Raw genomic sequence first — 22526 nt, 5'->3', positions numbered from 1 at the left:
GAGTAGATGCATGCTTCTTTTTGTACAATGATACAGTTGGCAGGTGTAGTTTGGTAGAAAGAAAATTAAAAAAAATTAAAAAACATTTTTCTTTAGAAAAAGAGTGAGATGACTGGTTGCTCTGTAGACTATAATCAAAATTAATTAAAACACTTGTGTTGGGTGCTCATGGAAAACAAAAACCAACAGAATAAACAGGAAGGAAATCCAGGTGCTCCAAAAGTGTAAAAAAGGTGAAACAACAAGGAGGAATTATATTTAAAAAAAACTTAATTGTGGTGGCTAAATCATTTTAAAAAAGCCAACATGTTTCGACCACTACCAATCTTCATTAGGGCTTTAAAAAAATATTTTTTGAGCTTTGAGCACCACGAGCTGAGTGCAATCTAGTTCCATTATATTGGAGAGCAAAACAATTTAGCAACAAATGGCACTCAGGTAAGATGTAAAATATGTGCTTTTGAACTCGGGGTGAACTGTCCCTTTAATCATCTGCAGGTTTTATTACAACCTCTAACCTCCACTTTGAGTTTGTTTAGCCATCCATCTATTTTGGGGGGTGTGGTAATGGAACCAGAGCTACATCCTGCAGTCACCCTATATCACAGCTACATGTTTTTAAATTGAGTTTACCTCAGTGCTGGAGATTTAAAACCATAACTGTCATACCTTCACCATCCTACAGCCACAGGCATTCCTGCTCTTTCACTGAGGTGCTCAAACTACTTCAGCATTAATTTCAAGGCCGCTGTAAGAAGAGTTTAGAGTGTTAATGTCTATGTTGTCTATGTTAATGTTAACTGCTTAAACTAATGTTGTAAAGGTAATGGACATTGCAAACTGTCTTTGAATGTGTAATATCTTAGACAATAGTGAGGCATGGCACCGAAAGTTGAATATATTTTTAAACGCTGTCATTGCAGTTTGAAAAATCCCAAAAGCTTAGAGCACCACCAAGTGGAGATATTGTACATTAATATTTCAAATGCACCCTCTGCTTGATATGAATATTTAACTCTTGAAGGGAGTCTGGACACCACGAAGTTAAATCTACAGCTGAGACCCAAAGTGATGTGGACTCTAGAAATGTGTGACTAGCAGCTCTCCTCTCCTCATGTGCCTCCTGATCCAAAATGCTGTGCTAAATATACAATGTAACTCAATAAAATAAAAGGTTTCTAACGGTGTATGTGGAGACAAATGTCAAAGGATAAAGCTCCCGCGCGCTACAGTACGTGCAGTCACGTCGTCCCTGCATCCCCCGGCAGCGCATGCATGCAGCATGCACTTGTCATGCCCCATCTGAGCACAGAGAGGAGAGGAGGGAGGTCTGCCCTGCCCTGTCTTCTATATTTAACTCTAACTAGGGACCGCTGTGGCTGTGTGAAGCTCTCGTCTCTCTTTTTGTGTCTCTGTTTGTATGTAGCTCCTCGGAAACACACTACAACCTCTTGGTTGCGCATCGGACAAGACTTTGGTGGACAGGTAAGAGGACTGCATGAGAGAAGCTTGAAATCATGTTGAACTAATAAAAAAAATACCTTAAGTGCACTGTAGGAATAATGTGCATTCATAGTGCGCGCTTTGGCGTCTGCGCAACCTCGTGCGTAAAAATAACTTGTTTCGTGCGTAAAATCATAAAAACCGGTAAAAGTGGTGCTGCGCGCCTCGGAAATAAAAATCTCATTCTAACTTCCGCTGCTGTTGTGGTGCAGCAGAGCGACCCATATTGCATGTCGCACTGTCCCAGCTGATTTAAGTTGAGGATTTATTTATATTGCAAGGTCAAATACGAGGTAAGCAGCCGCCTTCGTTTTCTTTCGCTTTAACTTGACGCAAATGCTTCGATTCCAGAGCTGCATTTGTTCATCATAAACATTTTTGATGTCAGCGTTCACGTAGTCGATTCTCCCACTTAATTCACATACAGATTCTGACACACCTCTGTCTTTAAGTGATAATAATGTCGTTCACGTTTGTTGACAGTGTTTGGCACGGGAGATCAGCTGCCTGCCCCCTCTCTCTGACACACAATACCGCCCAAGTATGAGCCACATAGTTTGCTTGTCATTTGTTTGTGTGTCCTTGAGTCTGTAAAAGTGTAGGTCAGTAGTCATGTGTTTCTGCTTGGGTAAACAACACCAGGTGGTCATTTAATAGTACCCTCCAAATGACCCTGTGATTACTACACAGCTGATTCAGTGTCCTGATGCCACTCTAATGGCAAAGTGGAGCACAGCAAATTCTCCCCTTAAATACCTCTCATCTCTAACTGATGTTTTGCAGGTGAACGCAGAGGCAGACGGCAGCCTCCGGCCCCACCAGCCATGGAGGGACTCTACTTTGAAGTGAAGCCGAGAAGAGATGAACCCTCCAAGCAAGGGAGCTCTGCAAAACCCCCTCCTCATATGACTTCAAACCGCCGCTCCTGTCCATCACTCACACATCTTACCTTGTGTCCTCAGAAACTCTCTTCTGTTAGGAAGACCATTGCAACATGGGGGGAAAAGGTAGAAGAAGAGGAGGAGGAGGAGGTACGATACAAACTGTCACTGATCGGTTCTCTGCCGGTCCACCACCTGACCACCATGGCCATGCTGCCCTGGGTGGTGGCTGAGATCAGCAGGTCTCAGCCTGCAGAGAAGAATCTGGCTGCTGGGATGGGGTCTGGAGGACAGTTGGACCCCTCTAATCGTAATCAGATGGTTTTTCTGTGTGTGTCAGCATCATGGGTGCGATGTGTGTCCGTTCTGGGAGAAGGAGTTGTTTGGGACCCTCTGACACACACAATGCTGTTTGAATGTCGTCCACACCAGGTGACCAAGCTAATTCACAATAGCCAGGAGCCCAGCAGCTTCGGCTGTCTGGTCAGAGACACACAGGACTGTGCATGCTACGTGTTCCAGTGCCAGGACAGCACCAAGGTAAGTGAGTGTGTGTCTGTGTGTGTCTGTGTGTGTCTGTGTGTGTGTGTAAAAAGTGAGATTAAACATTTGTGTGGATTAAACATTGTTCCACAACAGTGGATCTGGATTTATGTATATTACAGTTTGTCCAACATCCAACATCATAGGGCTGTGCAATACGGGCTTATATTGCAATATTTTTAGGCTAAATCTTGTTACACAATATATATCTCAATATTTTTAAATCTCCTCAAAAGCACTTAATTAATGCTAAAACTGGGAGACAGGATTGGAAATTACCAAATGCCTAACTTTTATTTTATTTTAAATTATTTCATAAGTCCAGAACAGTCTTATAACTTGGAACAACACCTGTCAAACAAAAACACTTAAACATACACCAAGTTTAGAGACGTTCACAGAAATTTGGCGCATGTCAGATTAGAGCACAGAGGAAACAATCTGATTGATATCAGGGACAGGAGTCAGCCTCCTTTATATTAAACCTTTTAAAATGTGGAGTAACATCACCTTTCACATGCTGTTTACAGACACCTTTGTTGTGTATTTAAACCATTGAACTTTGAGCAAATTGGTTTGATTCTTTAAAAATATGGGGAATGGCCACAACCAAATTGGCAAGAAATGTCCTACAAACTGCAAGAAATTTATAGATTTAGAAAGTTATTTTTTAAAAGCTATAGAAAACTTGAAAAAAAAATCTGGCCATTTCTTTTTTTTCTTTCTTATTTTCAATTAATTCTCTCTTCTTTTTTTCATTTTTATTTGCTTTATTTAAAACTTACGTTGAGGTAATTTTCTTGTACTTTCCCCTAATTCCTTGCAAAGTTTTGGATCACATCTTCTTTTGTTGCTCATTTTCATCTTCCCATGTTTTTTGAAGCCAATTTGCTCAGGTTTAAAGTGTTAGTGTCAAAAAGCTGCCTGAGTAGCACTATTTATTATGACATCCCACTAGAGACTATGGAAGCCCATGAGCACAATTTGACTCACTGAGCTGACCAACACACCCCTGTCCTCTAAATCCTTTCACCTCTCCTCCACATACTGTGCTTTGCCAGCAGCCTTTGCACTGTGAGGTCGCAGCTGGTGTCCGAGTCAGGCCACTGACATTTGATAGCATCTTCTCTGCATGCCATGCCCAACATACCAAAGACTTAAAAGACTTGGCCAAATTAGAGAGTTGGAGACAATGGAGGATATTAAGTAAATCAAAGAAGTCAAAAAAAAAAGTCTACTTGACCTTTCTCTGTTTTCTTTCTCATCACACACGCACACGTCCAGGCTCACATACCGAACACCTGCATATGCTTCAAATATGTGCGCAGCCAGCATGCACTGTGTGATGTATTGTAAATATAACAGTGTGTGTGTGTGTATATCACTGCATCTGCATGTGGTGTAAATGCACACATGCAGATAAACTGTACCTGATCATAATCATGGCAGGCTGTTCATGTGTTGGGATGACTGTGCAGACATTTGCTCTGCTTTTCTGAGTGAGAGTGAGATGAGATGAAATCGTTTACGTTAGCCATGCAGGATGTAGAACCACGTTGCCATGGCGACCACTTCCTGTGGCCTGGCGCCTGTTGCGATGTGTTTTTGTTGTGGAGTTTGTGTGTGTGATAGAATGTGTATGTGTGTGTGTGTGTGTGTGGATGCTTTTTGTTCTCTCTCTCTCTCTCTCAGCCCTTTCAAGAACGTGCTGATGATGTCAGGCCGACCACCTGTTGCTCTAGCTCTGACACGCTGAGACGCGCGCGCACACACACACACACACACACACACACACACACACACACACTAACATGCATGCTGAATATATGTGTGCAATCCTTTAGCACCACTACAGGACTTAATTAACTGTGTTATTACTCCTGATTATTAGACGTTGTGTATGAAGTGCCATAAACCAGGATTGGAATTGAGAACATCCACATACGGTCAAACCAAAACCAGACACACCACCAGATCAGTAAACATTTTACACAAGAAAATCCGAACCACACACACCCACCCACCCACAAAATCCCTCCTTCACTTTCTACTGGGGAAGGTGATGATACATTTATTGCCATCGCAATTCAGTGTGCAGCTAACATCTGAGTGTTTATGTATAGGCTTACATTGCAAAGTGGTAAATGTTAACTTAAACTGATGTTTTTTCTGCACTGTGTCATAGCATGCCAGGTATAAATGTTTAAGATTCAGGATTCCAGATTAAAAAAAACGTAATTGTACATCACATAGTGACAGATAATTGCCTTTGGTTGGGGGCTCAAACAACAAGAAAAAGCATTGACACCCATGAGACTCACATAAAATCAGACAACAGCTCCATAGATCAATAAAAAAATGTGCAAAGCATTAAAAAAGTAGTGACTATCGTGTTTAAAAAGTATATTGCGTTTGGAATAAAATAGTTCTTGTAAGTTTTCCTTTTGGCCAGAGGTACTGTACTCTGAAAAAAGCTGAATATTAAATCAAATTTTTGCCAGTACAGATTGAGCTTAAAGGGAGAGTAGACTTCATCGAGCATGCAGTCAATGGTAGAGGAACGAGAGGATTCTTTGAGCTGTATCATATTTTAAAAGGCAACGCAGTATGTCATAACGGTCCTCACTGGTACAAACGTGTGTGTGTGTGTGTGTGTGTGTGTGTGTGTGTGTGTGTGTGTGTGTGAGTGTGAGGGAGAAAGCAAAGCCTTCAGAAGATGAGGGCTGTCTGTTGTACTGCAGGAGCTCACACAACACATTTAAGCTGCTGAAAAACAAGATTGATTAGAAATCATACACATAATACGAGACATGTCATGTTCAAAATATTCACCGGATGCATTGTGATATTCTCTGTGCAGTGTTGTATTTTGATGTGGAGAAGCAAAACGTGCAGTCCCAGTTACAAGTGCTATTTGTTTTGCGGTAAAAATAACCGTTACAGGAAAATGTATCATTAGTGCAGAATTGAAACCCTGCAGAAAAAAAAGCCCAACTTCCTGCTCTGTGTCAGGGGACCGAAGTGCTCTCAAACAGTCAGAGGGGTTTTTTCCTTACTGCTCTTAAAGAAGCAAAAAGGTAACCACTGGGTGTCACTGCTGAAGTGCACAAAGTTCACAATGTTTCAGACTGAGTGTTTTCTGTTGCTGCTAATTTATGTTTTACTGGTTTTACTAACTGTGTTTCTCTTCGTATTTAATATAATTTTTAATCACTGTCACTTAACATGCTACTTAGATTTGGCTTTTTGACCATTTGTGAATAAATCATGGTAATTAAGTTATTAAAAGTTACTTTTCTCATGTCAATAACAAATTGTAATTAAGTAAATATGTAATCGATAAATAATTATACAATAATGCCAACAATATTGGATTTTTTTTCACAGCATATGTAAGACAGTTTGCTTGTGACAGAAAAGTTCAGAGGAAAATTCTAAAAAAGGATTATTTTGGTATTCATGATTAAGACTGATGTTGGTGAATAAAACTCAATGAAAGTAGAACATAATATTAAAGTAAAATATTTTTTAAAGTTTGATTTTGAAAACTTATTTTGTGCGTAGAGCCATATGATTGTGTGTAATATTAAAGCGGGCCTTAGGGGTGAATATAATTAATTAATTAATTCATATTTGGTTTATCACTCTTTAATAGCAAATGATGGTTGAAAATGATGATTAGTTGTTGCCTAGTTACAGTAGTTTACACCTTAATTCTATTATAAATGGGGCAGTCAATGGCCTTTGCTGAATGTTACACTGTCATAATAATCTGCAGTACATACTATAATGAGTTTATCACTCAGGCTGTGGAGTTTGAGGCAAAACTGTATGACATGTCGTCCAAAGGACACTAACATAATAGTTTGAAACTTGTGGCTCATAAAGTCCACTATTCATCCCCACCTATCAGCTGCAGAGCATCCCATGGGCGTTCATTACTGTTAGATTAGCTCTGCTCTGCTCGCAGACCGGAAACTCTGTTTACATTCAGTCATACCGACGAAGATAATCGGCACAATCTTTATCATGCAACGAGGGGGGAAATCACCCAAAAGACTACCGCCTAAAGTTTGACTGCCCTGGGACAGGAACTGTGCCCACCCCATTCTCCAAACGCATTGGCGGAGTTAGCTGCGACAAGTTAACCATAGGTAGCTGGAATATTTTCGGAAGTGGCTCTATTTGCCTTCAAAACAAAAGCATATGGATGTATTGTCAAATAGATATCCATAGGAACTGAATGTGATTGTCTTACTTTGAAGTGTTTAAACAGGATGTGTTACGATTGTTTGTTGGTCAACTTGGTGCTTTACAGCAGGATCCTAGGCTTCAGAGAGCAAAATCAACTTTCCAATGAAATGATATTGAAGTGTCTCCACTGTCAGAAAGAGTCTCGGAGAAGTTAGTGCCCAGAAGTCGCTTTTGTAAAGTTTATGGCGGATGGGATGAAAGCGCGACTCCAGCGACTCAACCTGTTCAACACCAAACAAGAACCAAAAGATGTAAGTTACGTGTAAAAGCTGTGTGTCGGTGCGGGTTTTGCTTAGTGTGCGTGCCATGCTAAAGTGGGCAGTTGGCTAACGTTAACCGAGGCTGTTAGCGAGCACTATACGTTAGCCAAATTAGCGAAACCTGTTGTTAACCAAGTTCAACAAGTTAGCTGTCGTTAACGTCAGCTAAAGCTAAAGTTACACGTCGTGTAAGACGACTCAGCACAGTCCTTACATGTCTAGTAACGTGTTCTTCGCTCATTAATGGTGGTTATGATATTAAGTGTCCTTTGTTTAGTTAACTACACAGACCTGTCTTTATGTCAAATATGCCTCTTTGTTTGACAGTGTAACTTAAGACCAGGTGACCTTTGACACAGAGTGCTGCTCTTCTTCCTATTAACTGTGTGTTATGGTGCTGGGCTTCTTCATTAGTTGGTGAAGTACCTTACCATAACTGGTCAAGAACTGATGGGGGAAAGTGTCATCACTGAATGGTTGCTGCTGGTGTGCTGGTTGTAAATACAGAGGTTCACTGAGGTTTCCACAGTGACAGCAGTGACAGTGCAGTGAGTTAAGTGTATTGTAAGCAGCTCAACAAAATGTATTTACATAAGATAATGATGGAAGTGTCCGTTATTAAAACGTCCTTGTGAATTATAAAGAGATTAGATTTCATTTGTGCTTTTACACCTCATGGATGTGTATTTTGACACAATCACTCTCATTGTTGTTTATCTGCTGCAAACCATAGCCCGTGCCTGTGGTTGGCGTCAAAACAATTGTCACTGCAACTGGTTATATATTTTGAAGTAAAGTCGATGATAGATATATATTTTTGGGGGTGTTTGATTTTAAGCAAATGTGGCAAAACAAAATGATCACAACTTATATTAGTTCCCTGTATGATATTTACTGTAAGTCTCTCACAGCAGTAAATTGACCTTTACTGCTATGAGAGACTGCCTTTAGGTTTTGGACTATTGGATGGGCAATCCATAGACTGTATAATGTAATGGACATTGTTACCGTGACGTTACCCATTGGTTTTGTGAACTGCCGTTTTCAAGTTTCAAGTTGGGCATTTTACCATCTTGGTTTTTTGGAGCCATAAGTGTCCATATTTGGACAAGAGGGTAGAGCCGTGGATGAGCAAGGGGTGGTTCTGACTCACAGACTGTAGCAATGCCTTGCAGACAACCTGTCACTTTAGCAGCCCTGCCTTTAAATATGTGTAACTTTAACCCTTTATAAAATGTTAACAGGTGAGTTATATATAAAAAAAAAAGGAGAGGGGGGGTGGCTCCTGGTCTTCCGAAAACTGTTGGCTTCAGCCCCAGAGGTTGCTGCTTCAGGCAATTGCATCACCCTGAGCTTCTGGAGCATGGCGTGGACATTTTTTTTTACATTTTTCTTTATTTTTTGTCTATTCTATTTTCTGAACAAAAGAGAAGGTTCCCACAGTCATGAAATTTCTGGAAAAGTTAGGAAATTAAAGAATCAGTTTTCCAGGTATGGAAATGGTTTGGAATTAACACATTTTAGAAAAGTTTTGATTTAACATAGTTTTGGCTGTTATTTAAAATATGTTCATTCAATTCTTTGACCAACGTCACTTGTATCAGATGATACACATAGACCAAACCGGTAACGTGTCCTTTTGGAGGAAGAAACATGCTGTAGTGGGTTAATTAAGGCTTCCACACAGAGATTTGAGGCACATTAAATGCGTGAATATTCACTGTCAGTGTGGTGAATCACTACATGAGCTGTTGTTAGTTACTAATAATCGGTAGCTACGTTAGATTGAGTGGGAGGCTGCTGCAACTAAATCTCAACCAAGATCAAACAGCTGGCTATCAGCGAGTGCTTATTTACCGACAGGTATTGTTAGCCTAACAATACCTGGTGATTTAATCAAATACACATATTTGATTAAATCACCAGGTATTCTTAGATCTTAATCTTAGATAGGGGAAAATGGGGCGATCAACCCTAAATAATTATGTATCACTTGCACTTAAGATCAGGCATGTCACAAAACAATTATTAGACATGTCTATAAAACAAACGTCAAAAAATAAATGCATGCAAACTTCTCAAACGTATAATCCAAAAACATATCAAATTGCTTTTGCATCTACAAGATATCCCAACAGGGGCATGGCCTTGACATTTCATGAAGTAACCATATGTGCCGGTCTGGTCTGTTGTCATATGCAGGTAGTTGGTTACAGGAATGTCTGGTGAGCAAGTAAAGTAAGCAAGTGCTAGCAGATTATTTATCTGCAAATACCTGGCAAGTGCGTGTCAAATCTTAATAAAGTCACAGGTATGGGGTAAAATGTTATGGAAAAGTTTTGAATGTTCTTTGGTAAAATGATTGATTGATTAATGGAAAAAAATATCAAAATCAATTCCTGGGGTCAAATGCAGATATTGGTTGGAACATTTGATTTCCATTGGATGAAACGTGCATATTAACTGATAGTGCAATTCATTAGTTGTTTTCTGATCAGTTGGCACAGTCTCATTTGTATCAGAGAAACTTGCTCAGTGCATCATTCTCATAGCTCACGGTGTTGCTCTGCCTTTTTGAAACAGTGCATAATCATCCTAGTTAATAAATACAACATTTTCCTTTAACTCCATGCTGTTAAAGCTCCAGATTCTGGTAAACAGTGGCTTACTGACTGTCAGACCCTCTGTGACGTGCAGTACATGAAAATCCAGTCTGCTTAGCTGTTGCAAACACAAGCCAAATGTAGGTGTATGAGTGAGCGTGTGAGTGAGTCATGGGGATATCACCTCCGGAGCCATTGTGCTTATGCCAGGACTTCTCTCCTGGAATAGGAGGCAGGTCGTTTCATACGCAGTGTTATTAGTCACATAGTGTGTCTCGAGCTCTTACTTCAGCAGTCTCTCATGGCTGCTTTCACACTCGTGCCACTCAAAACCTTGTCAAGTGAGACTTTATATCATCATTTTGACTGCAGAATAATGGGGATGGTGGCCCCACTCTTTTTGGTTTTCTGGTTAAGTGATTGTGATATAACTTGAGAGGTAATGAAACTTGGAAGTTATGATTCTGCTTTGAATTAAAGATTTTACTTGACAGAACCCCAGAATGACTTATGTAAAGAGTTGACATTCAATTTCCTCAGACAAAACAAATTCCATTTGTTTCATCAAAGTAACTACCACAGTCAGCATTTTGATTTTGGCACCAGCATGTATATTGAAAAGGAAATGTGGTTAATGATTAGTCAATTTCTCCAAGGGAGACCACAGTGACTGGAATACCCTCTTCTTATAATCCCTCTGGTCTCACATGCTTCCCCCTCCCTCTTCATGTGACACAGTCTTTGCTCTGTTGTAAAAACAAGCCTTTAAACTGAAAGTACCATCCTGGCTTTATATAACTGACAGTGTGTCCTTGTCATTTGTCAGCCTGCTATTTGTCTATTTGTCTAGCAGTCGCTGTGCTCACTCAATGTTTAGCTTGCCTCGCCTATCATCCTGTCAGTATCTGAGCTACACCTAACAATCTTCTGAGATGAGAGCATCGGGGTTATCTGTGAGCCTTACTGACCTAATTTATTCTCAGCCAAGAGTTCGTTCTGACTCAGCACAGCACTCTGACAACAAGCCCCTACATTGTGTCCCTGCTATCACATTTGGACGAGTTCGTCATGTCTGCCTGGCTTGTCTTTGTGCTGTGAAGTGGCTCCTTAATCCCAACAGAGTGATGTCAGTGTGTTGGACTCTTGTGGCTAACCATTTCAATCACCCAGTGGCACTTCCTGCTTTGCGACTATCCCACATCCCCATAAAATGTTCTCCTTCTCTTTTCTCTTTTGTTGGTGGTGTTTCTCATCTGTTGTATGGCTGCTGTACTTTGAACTGTGAGCTCTGGCTTTGCTCGACAAGGCACAAGATCCAGGCACATGACCATGGGAAGTGCAGAAGTGGGACTTTCAGCTGGCTCGTCATCATATTGTTGATTTCCAAGGGTGGCTGGTGTGTCACAGGGTTTTCAGTGCTGTTCCACTGGAACTTCTGATTTTCACCTCCTGGCATCTCAAGTCAGGCTTATACAAGTAAAATGTGGCAAAATCTTTTTGATGAGGTGGTGTATGATAATAATTTGTCTCCGTGTGTAGCTTTTATCCATATTTTACTCATTTATTCATGAATACAAACGTTTAGTACTAGGGGTCGACTGATGTTGGTTTTTCAGGGCCGATACCAATAATTAGTAGTTAATGAGACTGATAACCAATATTTGGAACTGTTATGCATTTACAGTAAAATTGAAAATCTTTTAGTCAATATTTATAATTTGGAATGTAACAAACCAACATAAAACTTTGTTTAAACGTCTTTACAAATGTTTAATCAAAACTGAAAGGTTCAACATCACATACATGATCCCTGCAACATTTTTTATAAAGTCAAGTGAAAATTAAGTAAAAAATCAATAAATGAAAAAAGCTCCCTGAGGTTTTACAAAGTAAAAGTTCTTCCCATGCTGACCCTTTCTTTGCACTTTTTAGTTAATTAATTTTATGGGCATTCATTTAAATTAAATGTCGATACAGATAATCGGCAGCATGCCAAATATCGGCCCCAATACTCAACCAGAACCATAATCTGTCTACCCCTATTTAGTACAGTTTAAAGGTATAGTTCACCCAGTAATGAAAATTCAGTCATTATCTACTCACCCTCATGCTGATGGAAAGTTGAGTGACGTTTTTTAGGTCACAAAACACTGCTGGAGTAAAATACATATTAAAACCATAAAATGTCTCCAAACTGCTTGTCCGAAGTAATCCAAGTGTCCTGAAGTCCCGCCATGCCAAGTTGTTTCTATCTAGATGCTTTACAGCAGTATGGCACCTTCTTTTAGCCTGTAGCTCATATTGTGGGAGCAGCATTTACGATAAAGTCTGAACTTCCAGTTTTGGGTGGACTATCTCTTTAAGCTAGATACTATGGTTGTGAACATCGTATTTGATGATTCTATAAAATCTTTTATACTTAAGTAGAAAACACTGAAATCAGAGCACTATTGCTCTGAGAAATGGAGCGTTCCATTTATATAAGAATTTATGAACGTTAAAGTTTCACTTTCACTGAGCCTGGCGTTCCACTGCTCTGTCTGTGCCCAGAATAGCTCTGCTGCCCTGAGAGTGTGATGCTCTGAATAACCAAATGGTATACTCCAACAGGACTTAGAATAAACAGTCCAGCTTCAAAAATAGAAAATCAGTATGTTGTGGTTAGGGCTGGGCGATAAAATGATAACGATATCTATTGCAGAATAACTTTTCCTCGATTGAAAAATGAGACATAGTCGATAGAACACATTCCAGTCATGTTTTGACAGACAACAAGAACAGCCAATGATAATAAGAATAGTGCTGCGGTAAACCAAATGCAGTGAACGACTTTGACTCTATAATACAGCTGAGTGTTTGACAACCGAGTCGTATGTGCTTCCACAGCGTTTCATTTTCACAGATCAAACAGCTGATGGTCCGACAGAAGCGCAGTGAGACAGACAAACAGAGCGGAGCTTCACAGCACAAAAGTGTCTGAAACAGCCAAATCTGCAGAGGTGGAAAGTGCCTCCTTTAGACATCTACAGACTACTTTGAGTTAGTTTCAGGTTTAGTCAGACTTTGGATGGAATTATTTAGAAACAGCAGGACTCATTGATCCGTGTCTCATCCAGCCGCTCGCACTGAGCGCTCATTATTGTTACCAGGGGCAGATGTAATGTTTTGGGGGCCTGGGGCCACAAGCACATTACCTTATTTTCACCCTTTCTCTGACTGGGAATGTTGGCAAGCTGTTGGTAGCTATAGGAGAAGTAGTCCTACTCAATAGTTGTTTTTTCCTGAGTAAAATGATTAACAGCCCAGACGTTTCACAAAAGGTTCACAGAAGTTCAAGTCAGAGTCCTGCAGTCAAGAGAGGCTGGCCTATTATCAGCACAATGTGCTTAAATTTACCTGAAGTTTGTTTAAGATTCTTTTAATTTTTATATGTAGTTATGCTGGAAAGTTAAATAAATAATAATAAATCATATGTTTATTACACTCCAACACACCATGGTCAAATGAAACTGTGTCAGTGAAATATGAGGGCCAAAAAAAACCCCTCAAAAAAGAAGCATAAAGGAAAATAATTGTTCATTAATCGTAATGGAAGTTAAATGTTTTCATGTTCAGTGTCTGACAGAAAATAAATATTTCAACCAAAATTAACCTTATGATATCTTCATATCTCACTTTGGAGTAAAAGGGAACCTTTAAGCTTGACAGAAATAGTGATTTGATGTATATCATGATATATCAATATCAACTGATATGAAAAAATTTATCATGATAAGACTTTTTCCATATTGCCCAGCCCTAGTTGTGGTGCATGCTGATATCATGGCAGGCCACCTCATATAAATGAGTGAGTTGGAGGTCCTAACATGGTTGTGTTGGACTCCCATAACCTTTTAAAAAGGAAACTAGATAGTTAAGAAAGTCGAAAAGAAAGACCCTTGTATAGCCAAGGAGTATAAAAAATTGGAGTAATGTTGACAAATCTAAAATACATTTTTGTGTTTGTTTATTAATAATAATTTTTTCCTGTAACAGACCATGGCCTTTGAATTATATCCTCCCCTTTGACCTCTTTGACAAACACTGCAAAGTTTATTTTGTTTATTGCACTGAATTGCAGCTTCTCTTTTACCCGTGCCACTTGTGTAACTTCCTTCTTTTCAAGGTCAGTACAACAGTAGTTCTATTTAATTCTGGTTTGCTGTGAGACAACATGCTTTTTCAATGTCGTTCCTCTGTGAGAGGCCAAGTTTGCGGGTCACAGCCTGACGCTGCGTCCAACTGCCTTCCTGTCTGAGATCATGTAAATGCTGCACTGAACAAGATACTGTGTCCCGTGTGTCTATAGCTGAGACTGCCCTCTGAGGAGTAAACCCCTCTTTCCACTCCCCAATCCCTCTAATCCACAACCCTAAATCAGATGTTTTAGTCTTTTTCAAGCAGTCTAAAAAAGGAAAAGTATTTGGAAAAACAATTCCAAAAGTGGATTGCATATGATGATGAAGTACAAAGAAATGTCATTTTTCAAGATTGGCGAGATGGCCAGCATGCTATAAGTAGCTGTTTTTAAACAGAGATTGGGCAGAAGTCCCTTTTTTAATCCACCTTTGCTTTTTTTTTTTGGACAGAATCAAATAATTGTGGCATCTTCCTTGATTTTAGATAGCATGCCAGCATCCTGAAAGCAAGAGGCATCATGGGTGCAACTTTTAACACAACAGCATCAGCCTCTAATGAGCAATGCTTTCTAAAAATTAACTATGGCATAACATGGCAATTACAATCTCTTTTTTTGCCATCCCTGTCATTGGTTTTCCCTCCTGCATCACAGAATATGATAGAAACAATATATGACATACTATTAGTTTTATTATTGATTTAATGTGGATGTAATTTTCTTGATATTTCAACTCTGAAATGTAAAAAAAAAAAAAAAGAAAATTACTCAAATTGTTAATCAGTTATTTGAGTTATAGCAGATACATTTTCTATTGATTGAGTAATTGATTAGTGCAATAATTGTATCAGCTCTTCTTTCAGTTCAACCTTAACCAAAGTTTGATATTTTCATGTTGGACTGGGACATTTGTTTTCACTTATACAGACACTGGTTTCTGCTGAACGCATGGGGAGGGGACTGGATGGATGAGAAGGCAGTAGGGGCTCTAACATCATCATGCTGAGCAGTTAAGGGGTGATTATCAGCCAAACAAAGCAGAGGGAGTGAAAGTGGGTGGACTGAAATGAGAAAAGGCAAGACCACTTCAGTTAAGAAAACAAATCCTCCTCTTCTTTATGGCTGTTTTGTTTTCTTAATGACAGAAGAAGTGAGAGGAGAGGCTCATGTAAGGACTCAATGTATTTGTTGGTTAAGTGTTTCAGACAATCATGCAGTGAAAGCAGAAGGAAAAGGAGGGGGTAGATGGAGGAGGGGTGAGCAAAACTGAGAGAGGTCTGTTGTTAGTGGACAGATAGCAGACTCTACCCTCATGCAAGGATTATTAAAAACAAGTGGACACTAGAAGCGAGAGGGTGACAAACATGGTGTCGGGATGCTGATGATGGTGGAAGAGGAGATCAGAAGCAGTGAGTGAAGCACTGATTAAACAGATGTTAGGATATTGTATGTTGTCTTTGAGTCTGTGGGTAAAAGATGACATATTAAATGAAAAGAGAGGAATAAGTGTTTTAATGAAAAGAAATGTTGCATTTGAGCTGCGCAGAAATAATGTTTCAGTATACTGCAGTCTTATTGTCATGCGTTGGTACATTGTCTATAGATAGGATGAGTATATCAGCTATTGGTGATTGTTTTAGAGTATTGGGTTTCCCACACTTATTTATTAGTGGTAGGACCACAGTTAAAACATCTGCCACCATAAATACATTTTCGAGCAATAAAGTAATAACCATACTCTGTGAGTGCTGAGTGTACTGTGAAAAATGTGCTGGTCTTAAAGTTTGCATTCACTCACTCTGCTTTGCATTTCATCTATTGATCAATGATTAGGGCCATGACTCAAACTGCTGCTAAGTGGTATGAATAACTTGTGATGAGTATCACCTGGGCTGCAGGTTTACAGACCCACAAAAAATGTCAGAATTTGGAGAGATATGAGAAAAACAAAAAGGGGACACGCACACACACACACACACACACACACACACACACACACACACACACACACACACACACACACACACACACACACACAAAAACAACTAGATGCATTGCCACACAGTTATATGCCTCCATACACCAGTAAAGTAGCATTTTTAGTTTACATCCATGTCTGCGAAAACATGGATGTCTTACACACATCTTTCCCCCGGCAGCACAGACGATCTCAACAATTAGCACAGTTTCAAGGTGGACACCCAAAAACATGTTTTATCAGTCACCATGACCTTTGACCCTCGATCCCTAGATTCTAATCAGTTCATTCTTGAGTCCAAGTGGACATTTGTGCCAAATTTGAGAAAACTCCCTCAAGGCCATCAGTGACCTTGACCTTTGAACACCAAACTCTAATCAGCTCATCGTTTAGTCAATGTGAATGTGTCAATGTGTCAAATTTGAAGAAATTTCCTCAAGGTGTTCTTGAGATATTGTGTTCACAAGAATGAGTCACAGGGACCTTGACCTCGAACCAATGAACATCAAAATCTTATCAACACAGTCTTTAGTCCAGGTGGATATTTGTGCCAAATTTGAAGAAATTTCCCCAAGGCATTCTTGAGATATCGTGTTCAGAAGGATGCGGTGGATGGACTGAAGGATAACCTGAGAACATAATGTCTCCAGCCTCGGCTGTCGCCAGCACAGAGGCATAAAAACAGGAAGCTTGCTGACACCACAGTTAATTTAATTAACATCTTATTCCTTTGGATCCTATTAAAACCTTGTATGGGTACATAAACTGGGTGTTTATAGCCATGTCAATCCATGTATGTAACTGTTATTGAAAAGCATATTCAACAAGTAGCCAGTGGAACAGTTAATCGCAGTGTGTGTTTATGTTTGGTACCATGTCTTCCTTTGGAAGTGTTGCCCTTATCTTCAAAACACGGATAGTTTATGAGAGCAGCATGCTGCACTCAGATATTTTGTAATACAAAGGAATATTTAGAGGCTGCATAAAGGCCTTCTTATCCTGACTTGTTTAACTTCAATTCATGAATGTAAATATGCAGAGGCAAAAGAAAAAGGCCTGGAAGAGTTTTTGGTACATTTTATAAACACTTAATGTTAAAGAAACATACAAAGACATAACTCACACACATAGCGCGTACATCATGTTGTCGCAGCACATTTCTGCAGTCAGTCAGGGAGCATGTTCATTGGATGTTTGTCAGTAAAGTGCTAAAACGCCCTAAGGTCAGATTTTTCTGATTCAATGTCGTGTTGGAACTAATCATAAGCTTTCTCCTTGCCTTTTTTGTTTCTTTTTCTGTGTATGTCTTACTCTTTCAGTCTTTTTCAATTAAAGGTCTTTAGATCCAATACATTTGTGAGAGGTTAAAATTATTTTTTATGTAGCTAAGAACTTCACCCAGACAGCAGAATAAAGCATAGTTTTGGTCACATACCACCCAGCCAAACAACCAGTGAACCTAGCTATTTGGATAAAAAGGAATTCTTGGTTTAATGGGTTTTGTTTAATTTCATCCCCTTGGTCACTCATTATACAACCAGCCAAGTTTCTCAGTTGTTGCTTCAGTATCCACAGTGCAGCATTACATGTCACAAATGTCCTGAGGAGCATGACACCAAATAGCTTTTTTTTCCTATCCTAGTAAACTTTAGAGAGGGCATAATACCTTTCATCCTTAACATTTGTTATTTTAATTATTTAAAATGTTCATTAAAAATGGCAACAAATTGCCATTGCTGTGATCAACAATTACTTGATACATGTTCCCAGTTTCTTTCAAAAAATGTCTAATAATTGATAAATCCTATACAAAAGAAATCTTTTCATCCTGTCAAGATTTTGAGATATTACGGTAACTAAAACAACACAAACCACCATGACCAAAAGCCTTACCTTCTTGGTAGAGATTATGTATAGCAGACAAAATTCATAAAGCTTATGTTGTTTGGCATGTCACCTAGGAATGTACTACTGAATAATCCTCTTAACTGCTGCAATGGTTGAAGAAGTATCCACATCCTCTATTTAAGTAATAGTCCCAATTCCACACTATAAAACATTCCTAGACATTATCAGTAAAGTCCTGTGTTCAGAATATTAAGTAAAACTACAAAATAATTTACTGCAAAAGTTAAATCAAGACATGGTTTCAATCCTGCTTGGATCTTCATCACGTCAAAATGTTTTGAAAGTTGAAACCTCACTTATATTTATAGATAATGTACACTAATAGGCTTACAAGCTCTATGATGGCTGATGTGGTTAACTAGCTAAACCACAGGGTGTTAATACAATTGGCAATAAACAATTTGCTCTGGGAAGTGCAATGCATAAACAAAATCTCTATATATATATATATATATATATATTTCAACAGAGCTCCTACTAAACAGTCCCGCTCCAAAAACAGAAAATCTGTATGTGGTGGCCGATTTTTTAGTCGTGGCAGGCTGCCACAAATAAATGAATGTATAAGAAACCCTGGGATCATACTTTATAAACAGATAGTATGTTTTAGATGTAAAATCTTAATTTGCAAAACAACAACAAGTACAACTGTCAAGTAAATGGGTGGGGGTAGTGATATTCCCTCTGAATTGTAGCGTACTACTCACGTTCTACCACTGTACTGCTGTTGTTTTTGTTTTTTTGTTTTTAAAAACAAAAAATGTAAGGGTCAAACCCGTTCATGACACTCGGGATTTAGCTGACAGTGTTCTCCAGAGCAGCCTGCAGTGGAGATAGAACAGGTATTGTTTTGATAAAGAGCAGGAGTGAGCACACCTCATGCCAAGGCAAGACACAGCAGGACCCGCAGGCTGAGTGTCAGGCTGTGAGACTGCAGATTTAGGAGCTGCTCAGGCATCTCTCTGTCATGACATCACTGATGTGACTCAACCACTGCTTCTGCTTTGCTCGTCTACTTCCTCCTTTCTGTTCCTCGGTCTGATTCACTGCCAGTGTGGTGTAGCAAAGCAGGCCCAGAAGAGGAGAAGCATGTGTGTGTTGGCAGCCAAAGGTTATAGTCTGAATTCAGTGTTGTTTATGTGCAGGATAATGAATTAGATTTTTGTAGCGTATCTTTTGTTCATTAAAAAAAAAAAAAACTAAGGAAGTAAGGCTCAAAACCTATATTTTAATCCATGTGTAACTGGACTTCTAGTTAAGTATATTTACATAGAGGAAGTTTTCTTGGGTGGTAGCCTAGGAAATAATGACTTTGTGAAAATAGTCATGTTTGTTAAAGTTAAAATTACATTTAAAAAAAAGTTGGCTGTAAGAAAGTATTCAGCTTGCTTCTATCCTTTTTTGCAGGTTTGGTCTACGTCTAGCTGGAGTCCGCCTCGCTGTCTTTAATCAATTATTTTGCTACAGAAGGATGAGAGGGGAGTTTTCTATGTATTTTGGCCTTTACTTACAGTGTTGATGTTGCAGCTGCTGCCCATTATCAGCCAAAGGGTACAAATCAGCAGCACAGAGTGTCCCTGCTGTATGGAAGAAAGATCACCAAGTGAATGTGTTTGTAACAAAACACAGTATAGGTCATCTGTGCCAACTGACAACACTGACACGTGCAATTGAGTATTCACAAACCATCAGGAACTTGTGGTACATTGAGATGGCACGTTCCCCAGTTTTTACTGTTTTTGCTTTTCATTTTAGTTGGCAGTGATCAGCTGTAACTCAAAAGACATTTGTTGGACGTCACATATTTCAGCTATTCCTGCTTGTCTTTATATGTATCATCACTATCTGTTACCACACAAAACTGTTGTTATTTTGTGCAGGGAGTGAGTCATGGTCAAACATGCATGCTTGGATCCTGAGCATAATAGGTTTTTGTTTGTTATAATATTCTCTTCAGGCTGACCCAGACTTGCAGATTCCACCACTATTGACCCTTCCTAAATCCTGCCGCTTTTCACTCTGTGTTCCAATAACATTTGGGTAAACTTTGAACCTGGCAGAACCTTGGTCATCTTTTCTCTTTCCTGTTATACTTAGATATGCTATGTGCCAGGATCATCTAAGTTTAAAAGAAAACCAAATTTAGGGGGTGGGTAAACGATATTGCTGTGGACTATCACAATGTTCATGGACCCATTACATTACATTGTATACAATAACCCTTTTCTTCCAAAATTAGAGTGTATATGTGGGTGTTTTAAACGCAGGAAGACTCACAAGTACGCAACATAGTCTTTCTCCATTGCCAGTAGATCACAGCTCTGTACACGGCTCTGCAGCGGCCAAGAATGCCTTTCTGCATGTATGTGTTTTCTTTTGGTGTGTCACTTTTGACAGGCCAGAAAATAGATCAAATGCAGAAAGCAGCATGTATTGAGGTCTGTGAAGACTTGACGGTGGTTACATCTTGTATATCTCTTACTTATTCAGTCTCTCTTTCAAACTCGGTGCAGACTTGTCTGGATCAATGATTGAGCGCTGCTTGAGCAGAGGCAGATGGTATTTTGGTGTGGCCTGTCATTGCATCTCTCTGCATCTGAAGGGGCTTAAGTCAGTAGTTCACCCAGATGTATTTCCATCAATGCTGATCTGAGCCTGAGCCAATAAAAAAATGACTATCGCAGAGTTATTTAACTAAAGATATTTTTAGGAAGACATGAATTAGTTAGTCAGAAAAGACTGGGGCTTAGATCCCTTTCTTTTATCTCCGTACAGCTACAGTACGTGCCGCCCTGCAGTAACTAGTTCAGCAGCACCGTGATATGTTGTTAGTCCACAGAGTACTTTACTGATCCCTTGAAGGGGAAAAGGGGACGCATACACGGCAAGGCCAGGGCAATGTTGACTGATAGTCTTGTCATGCTCGGTCTCTACCGCTTCCTTTTTTTTGGAGACCAGAAGCTTCAGTTTGCATTGTTTTGCCTTGTTCATAAAAGTTAATATTGAATATATCCCTCTATTGCATACTGTAGTCCCTGCTGTCTGCTTCTTGAAGCTATATTACCTGACACCCAGAAACTATTTGGTAAACACTGAAGCACAAAGCTAAACAGAACCAGCATCTCCATGTTTCTTTTCATCGAGCTTATCTGACTATGCATCTGAATGATACCTGCCTGCTCTCAAACCAATATTGGTGACTACTCTGAATGACTCACAAGTGTCCTCTCAACTGCCAAAAGCTTGTGAGTGAAAAGCAATTGTAAGCTTTAATACTTTGGTGACTAGGACTTTATGGAACATCCAAAATATATGGATGAATATAATATATATAATGAAAGTGGTTTGTGATTTGAGATGTTTGCATAAAGGTTTTTTGTTTTTTTCACGTCAAGTACATTGTCATTGACTTGGTATCAAACTGACCAGCAGCAACATTTCAAGCCCATAGACTTACAATATGATACTAAAATAATTAATTTCGGTTTCTCTCGTACCCTTATTTAAGATTAGCTGTTGACTTTTGCCCTCTTGCCTGTTGTGTAAACTTTTATTTTTCTACTGTTTGTCCTTTGCTTGTCTGTCTTTCAGACTGGCAGAAGCAATGTGTCGGACTGTTTTGATGGTCGAGGAAATCTTCTGTGTTAGTCACGGAAAGAGTGGTTACAGAAAAGGATTTTTTTGTGAGTTAGAGGCTTGACTGAGCTTTGGTTGATTTTTTTTAGGCTGTCCTCATTTAACCCCAATGTCCCAATGTTATCTGCGGACCAGCCCAGGTTAAAACAATAGCAACACATCTGCATCACAAAACAAAGAAATGATATTCTTGCAAAATACTTGGAATAAGAGAAAGTACTTTTGCATTAGATTTTGCCTGATCATCTACAAATGATCTGAATATGCTGTGTGTTGTAGCCACGAGAATGTTTTCTGTGAATGTTTTTATTATTTTACACATGGTGTGGGAATAAAAATGGCCAAATCTGGACATAAATATCCAGGAAGCCAGACAAGAGCAACAAAGCATTTTCTGCTGTTCTGCTCTGTTTCCACTGCTGCTGCTGTTTTTTTAACCAGACAGGCTTGCATCTGTGAAGTATGGAAATGTGTGTTTACACAGCTTATACAAACTCTGTTTACAGCCAAGTAATACAAAATCAGTATACAACATAATTTCTCTCTTCATTGCAGTTTCCTGGATAAAGTTTATTGATGGTAGCGTGTATAATTGCCCAGAAGAAAGTAAATGTTTTTAGCTTACCATGCTCCATTTTTTTATTATGAACTGTTACATCCTGTCTGCTAGATGCATTTGGGATTTCAGCCAGAGACGCAGTGTTGGGAGGGACAGAGAGGCAGAGCTGTGGCCCTGTGGTCCTCTCTGCTGTTGTGCAACTTTAATTGTTGATGTCAGTGAGG

At 39.4% G+C, this 22526-nt stretch overlaps 1 protein-coding gene across 3 annotated transcripts in view; it reads left to right on the top strand.

Annotated features, from left to right (window-relative positions):
• The first annotated feature begins 905 nt into the window (after window positions 1-905).
• The window catches only part of tbc1d1 (TBC1 (tre-2/USP6, BUB2, cdc16) domain family, member 1), a 73927-nt gene continuing 52306 nt past the window's right edge, over window positions 906-22526 (top strand). Inside the window, exons 1-2 of one of the 3 annotated variants that reach the window (XM_042484948.1) lie at window positions 906-1485; window positions 2287-2924. In XM_042484948.1, the coding sequence (XP_042340882.1) occupies window positions 2328-2924 (597 nt within the window). In that variant the 5' untranslated portion in view covers window positions 906-1485; window positions 2287-2327. Of the gene's footprint in view, window positions 1486-1713; window positions 1797-2286; window positions 2925-7272; window positions 7433-22526 lie in introns of those variants that run through there. The other 2 variants (XM_042484950.1, XM_042484951.1) reach the window with 2 other exon arrangements.

This window comes from Plectropomus leopardus, chromosome 4, assembly GCF_008729295.1.
Source record: "Plectropomus leopardus isolate mb chromosome 4, YSFRI_Pleo_2.0, whole genome shotgun sequence".
NCBI lineage: Eukaryota > Metazoa > Chordata > Actinopteri > Perciformes > Serranidae > Plectropomus > Plectropomus leopardus.
The sequence above is the reverse complement of the archived record's forward strand: the minus strand, read 5'-3'. Positions and strand labels throughout refer to the sequence as shown.